Below are 5,120 nucleotides of genomic sequence, written 5' to 3'. Positions count from 1 at the left end.
CAAATGATCTTTGTTCACAGATTTTTTTTTGTGATTAACGGTATTTCTTATATTCGTAAGACAGCTAGACAATCAAAGTTTTCGTTTCCATCATTGAAATAGTCGATATTGATCTAAATACAGGAGTGTTAGGCCTGTTTTCTTCGACTGATTAAAATAGGCTTAAGCCGGTCCTTACCCTATCTTTTGTCTTTTTAATTCATTCAATTATGGAAAGATAAAATATGTAATGTTAGTTTGAGAAACCAAGCGTCAATAGGCAAGCAAGACAGAAATCTAATAATGTCAATAAGTCTAACAATAGATCTTAAGAACGCCGACAAGCTCATACCAATATGATATGACCTGTAATCAATTTTAAACGTCGCTAGAACTTAGCATAGCCAGTTGACAATTGGCGTTTTCTCCAAGTGCTGTTGTGTGAAACTTATATTAAAAATTTTCAAACACTCGCCACTCTCTAAATCAGTTTAGCAGTTAAAAAATATTGAAAAAAAAACATTAAATAGTTGAATTAAGAACAAATTCAGTTGACACAAAGAAACATGACGAAAGAGTTTCCAGTTCAGTCGTTCAAGGCTAAGTTTCGTGAAGCTCTAATGATCAGGAGATCATCCATTTTAAAAATCATGACTCCTCGTCAACTAGGTGAGAGTAAAAAATAGCAGATTCAATTAATTATTGACATGGTGTTTATTCTAAAAAGGAACATGTTTGGTAAATTTACAATAATTTTTCATTTCTATAAAGCGCACACAAGCTTTAGTAAATATACTCTATAAAATTTTCTATTCCGGAATTTTATTTTTTTTGTGCTCTTTTTTGACTTTTCTTTCTAAATCTTATGCTTTACCATCCCTTCTAAAATGTCTGTTACCATTTATGTCTCTTTTGGCATGTTTGGGACATGTTCGATTTATGTGAAAATAATGAATGTCCAATTTATTAATTTTTTTTTTTGTTGATTCTCAAGATTTTACCCCTTTTCGCCTTAAAAATAATTTCTGGTTACGCCACTGCATCATACAAGTACAATAAAAGAAGAAAATATTTAATTTGTGTTCGTTAATCGCAAATTCGAATATTTTTTCTGTGATTCGATTATCCGGAATGAATTTCTTTTTAACATTCCGGATAATCGTGTCCGATAATCGAGTGTATTATACAAAAAAAAAACAATTTTCATTTGATTTATAATCAATGTCTCAAAAAAAATCAAATGTACATATTCAGTGGTCGAGAAACAACGTATCACTCTTAATTTGACTAACACAACTGTTATATCCAGCGTGATACACAAAGAAAACACGTGTTTACTGTTGGAACTTTCGTTTACTTCTGAGATCTTGTTCGGTGTATATATATATCGGGGTGAATCCGAATGTCACGGTTTATAAAGGCGAGGTGAATTGATACACTGAATCATAACAACTCTCCCTCTCCTTCGAACCTGCTCTTGATGACGAATCCAAATTCGATCCAACGCCACACATGTGATCCACATGCCTTTCCCACAGCCTTCCTTCATCCCAGCGAATCGAATATCGCATTTTGCCCAGCTTTGAAACGACCTGTCCGAACTGCCACTTGTTTGCCGACAGAAAATCGCGGACACGAGCTTATTCACCATCGAAGAACACTCGGTTAACGGGGTTAGCTGGTCTTCTCACTGAATTTGTAGGTAGCATTAGGTCCAATCGGGACTTAATCTGTCTCCCGAACACCATCATAGAGGGTGATCGTCCGGTTGACGGATGAATCATCTTTCGGCATGTCATTAGAATATTGGCAATTTCGACATCTAGTTTCGATTTCAGACAACGTATTGCTTTCGGTTAGTCGCGGGGTGGTAAGGTGAACCCATCTTGTGTGTTATTCCGTTGAGCTTCAAGAATCTTTGAAACAATTCCGCCGTAAACTGGGTTCCGTGATCACTCACGAACACGGCCGGAATTCCGAATCGGCTAAAAATCTCCCGACACATTCTCTCCGTATGCTCAGCTGTGATTGATTTGCACACTCGAATCTCGGGCCATTTTGTATAAGCATCGACCATTATGAAGAAATAAGTATCCCGAAATGGTCCGGCAAAATCTGCATGCACCCTCTGGAACGGTTCAGTTGCTGGTTCCCAAGGGTGAGGTAAAACTTTCGTCGGCTCTGATCGAATGGATTGACACTCCGCACAGTTTGAGATCAGTTGCTCAATCTCCCGATCTATCCCCATCCACCAGCAGACACCTCGGGCAAGAGATTTGGTACGCGTTATACCGAAATGGGTAGAATGGAGCTCTGCAAGAACACGCTCTCGAAGCTTAACCGGAACGTACACGCGAATTCCTCGCAACAAGCATCCATTTTGAATCGTAAATTCCGTTCGATCGATGCCAAACCGATCTTTCCCATCAACTGCTTGTCCATACCGCAAACCTTGGAGAAACGTTTGAATATTTTCGTCCTCACTAGTAGCTTGCGAAAAACTCCTTTGCTGTCACCGGAAGGGTTTCGATTTGGTTCATCTCTGCATCCAGCATAATGCTGCATCCTCAATGCAGACATCACGGGAAGGCCCTTGTGTTCGCTAAAGATCTTCGTAACCGCATGATTGTCCGTAACCAGTATAAATCTCCATCCGTACAAATATTGAAAGTACTTTTTGACACCGAATATAATAGCGTAAGCCTCCTGGTCTACTTGCATGTACTTTTGTTGTGTAGCATTAAGCGTCTGTGACGCGAATTGTATTGGGCGTTCGGAACCATCCGGATAGACATGACTTAGAACAGCCCCTAGGCCGTAAGGTGAAGCATCTGTAGCCAGGAGTAGGGGTAACTCTGGCGAATAATGCACCAAGCATCTTTCCGACTGCATTTGTTGTTTGACCGTGTAAAACGAATGCTCACATTCTTCTGTCCATTTTAACTCGACCGTTTCTTTGAGCAAATTGTTCAGCGGGTAAAGCATGATACTCAAATTATCGAAAAAGCGACCGTAGTAATTGATGAAGCCGACAAACGACCGCACCTCATCTTTATTTTTCGGTCGCGGCATAAACTGAATGGCATCCATCTTTTTCTGTACCTTATGAATACCTTCTCGATCGATCAGATATCCGCAATATTCAATTTTGTTCGTCAAAAATTCGCACTTCGCTCTATTAACCCGAATGTTGTACTGATCCAGCCTACGCAAGACTTCTTCAAGCCGACTCAAATGAACCGCATCATTGGGGCCCGTTATTTTAATATCATCCAAAAACACACTTACACCGTCAACTCCTTGTAAAATGATTAAATCTGGCGTTGCCAAATCGCAGGAGCGGATGCGATACCGTACATAAGACGATTCGGTCGGTACAACCCACGGTGTGTATTTAACGTCAGTATCTCTCTATCTTCTGGGGCCACTTCAAGTTGGAGATACGCTTGTACCAGATCAATTTTAGAAAACTTATCACCTCCTGCCAACGACGCGAACAACTCATCTACTGTGGACAGTGGATGCTGATCCACTTTTAAGTTTGGATTGACCGTTTGTTTATAATCCCCGCAGATCCTAATTCTGTTATCGGATTTTTTAACGGGAACGATCGGAGTTGCCCAGTTACTGTTATCGACTTTTGTTAGTACCCCTTCAGTGACTAACTTATCTAACTCATTGTCAATCGCATTTTGTAATTGAACGGAACTTTTCGAGCTCGCAAGAAAACCGGAGTTGCATTTGGTTTCAATGTAAGGCGCGCATGCACTGAAGAAATCTTTCCAATCGAATCGTCGAACACTCTTGTATACGTTGCGAAAAGCTCATTCAAGGCGTTGGAAATGTTGAGTGGATTAATCGCGTGAACTGTCCCTGAAGATTGCAAAATAGAACTCCAGTCCACCGCTAATACTTTAAGCCACTCTCGGCCAAGCAGGGGATGTTTTCCCGAATTTACTACATACAAAGGCAAACGCTCTTTCGTTACGTCACATTCCACGTCAGCATCCAACACTCCCTTGATTTGTATATCTGTGTTGCAGTAACTAACCAGATTCAAGTCACTGTTTCGCAATTTAATATTCCGGAAGTGTTTATCGTAGTATTGGGTATTAATTATGCTAACGGGACTACCTGTGTCGACTTCGAAGCGAAGACTCACACCGCAAACATTTACTGGCAACCACATTTTTGCATCTGATGGTCGAGAGTACATATTTCTCCCACTATAACGTCACCGCTACTGGCCTTTTTGGCATCACGACCTTCGCGTACGTCAATGTGACTGGCTTTCACCGTACTTAGTTTTGAACCCTGTCGGCTAGACTCACCTCTATTCGCAGCAGTTTTTTTCATGCACACTCGTTCTAGATGGCCTTTAATTTTGCAATAAGAACACACTGTGTTCAAATGCCGGCACTTTTTAGCTAAGTGCGATTTGTCACCGCAACGGTAGCATTGTAAATCAGTAGCGGGTTTGCCACTAGACTGGCTTGATCCACCCACTTTCTTATTTTCAGCCTTACCTTGTTGGTTATGTAAAGCATGTACTTTCTGTTTGGCATAGGCTCCTTCTATTCCAGCTCCACCTTTGAGTGACAATTCCATACCTACTGCGACATCCCTTGCATCAGCCAGTGTCAACTGTCGTCGCTCTAGCAGCCGTGCTCGTATGTCGTTACTCTTCATTCCAAAAACGAGCTGATTTCTCAAAGCGGTCTCCAAATAATTACCAAAATTGCATGTCACTGCAATTCTCCTCAGTGCAGTGAGGTATTCGTCGATAGTCTCATCCGGCGAGCTGGCATTTTTGTCGCCCTGTTTTCGGCATTTGAAACGGAAGTTTTCGCTAATTTCGAGAGGCTGCGGATTAAAGTGTCTTTCCAAAACATCGATAATCGCTTGATACGTCATTGTACGTGGACTTTGCGGAGCCACTTTATCGCAAGCAATCTCCAGGTGTCCAGTCCCATCAAGTGTAACAAAAAATTACGACGCGATTCGGCGGTGCCGATACCGTAAATAGCAAACGCCGTTTCTTACCTCTCTACCCCTCTATTCCACCGAATTTTCTTCCGGTCGAACGCATCGATATGAAAGTTTGGTGGCGGAGCACCTTCAGCAAGTTGGGGATTGACCTG

At 41.3% G+C, this 5,120-nt stretch overlaps 1 protein-coding gene across 1 annotated transcript; it reads right to left on the bottom strand.

The window, feature by feature from the left end:
- Positions 1-2,265: 2,265 nt before the first annotated feature.
- LOC129728704 (uncharacterized) lies at positions 2,266-4,893 on the bottom strand. Its single transcript, XM_055687157.1, has 4 exons — positions 4,194-4,893; positions 3,792-4,113; positions 3,365-3,561; positions 2,266-3,296 (listed from the first exon to the last, which is right to left on the bottom strand). Exons 1-4 carry the CDS (start codon positions 4,891-4,893, stop codon positions 2,266-2,268), a joined length of 2,250 nt encoding a protein of 749 aa, XP_055543132.1.
- Positions 4,894-5,120: the final 227 nt, after the last annotated feature.

The sequence above is a fragment of the Wyeomyia smithii genome, chromosome 3 (genome assembly GCF_029784165.1).
Source record: "Wyeomyia smithii strain HCP4-BCI-WySm-NY-G18 chromosome 3, ASM2978416v1, whole genome shotgun sequence".
NCBI lineage: Eukaryota > Metazoa > Arthropoda > Insecta > Diptera > Culicidae > Wyeomyia > Wyeomyia smithii.
This window is presented reverse-complemented; position numbering and strand designations above follow the sequence as displayed.

Bases quoted from the DNA above. Each gene is read 5' to 3' on its own strand.
- LOC129728704 (XM_055687157.1), bottom strand. From the start codon at position 4,893: ATGACGTATCAAGCGATTATCGATGTTTTGGAAAGACACTTTAATCCG. The intron at 4,114-4,193 runs GTACTCTCGACC...AAGTCGACACAG, and splicing joins CGTTATAGTGGGAGAAATAT to GTAGTCCCGTTAGCATAATT. The intron at 3,297-3,364 runs GTGGGTTGTACC...TGGCAACGCCAG, and splicing joins ACTGACGTTAAATACACACC to ATTTAATCATTTTACAAGGA.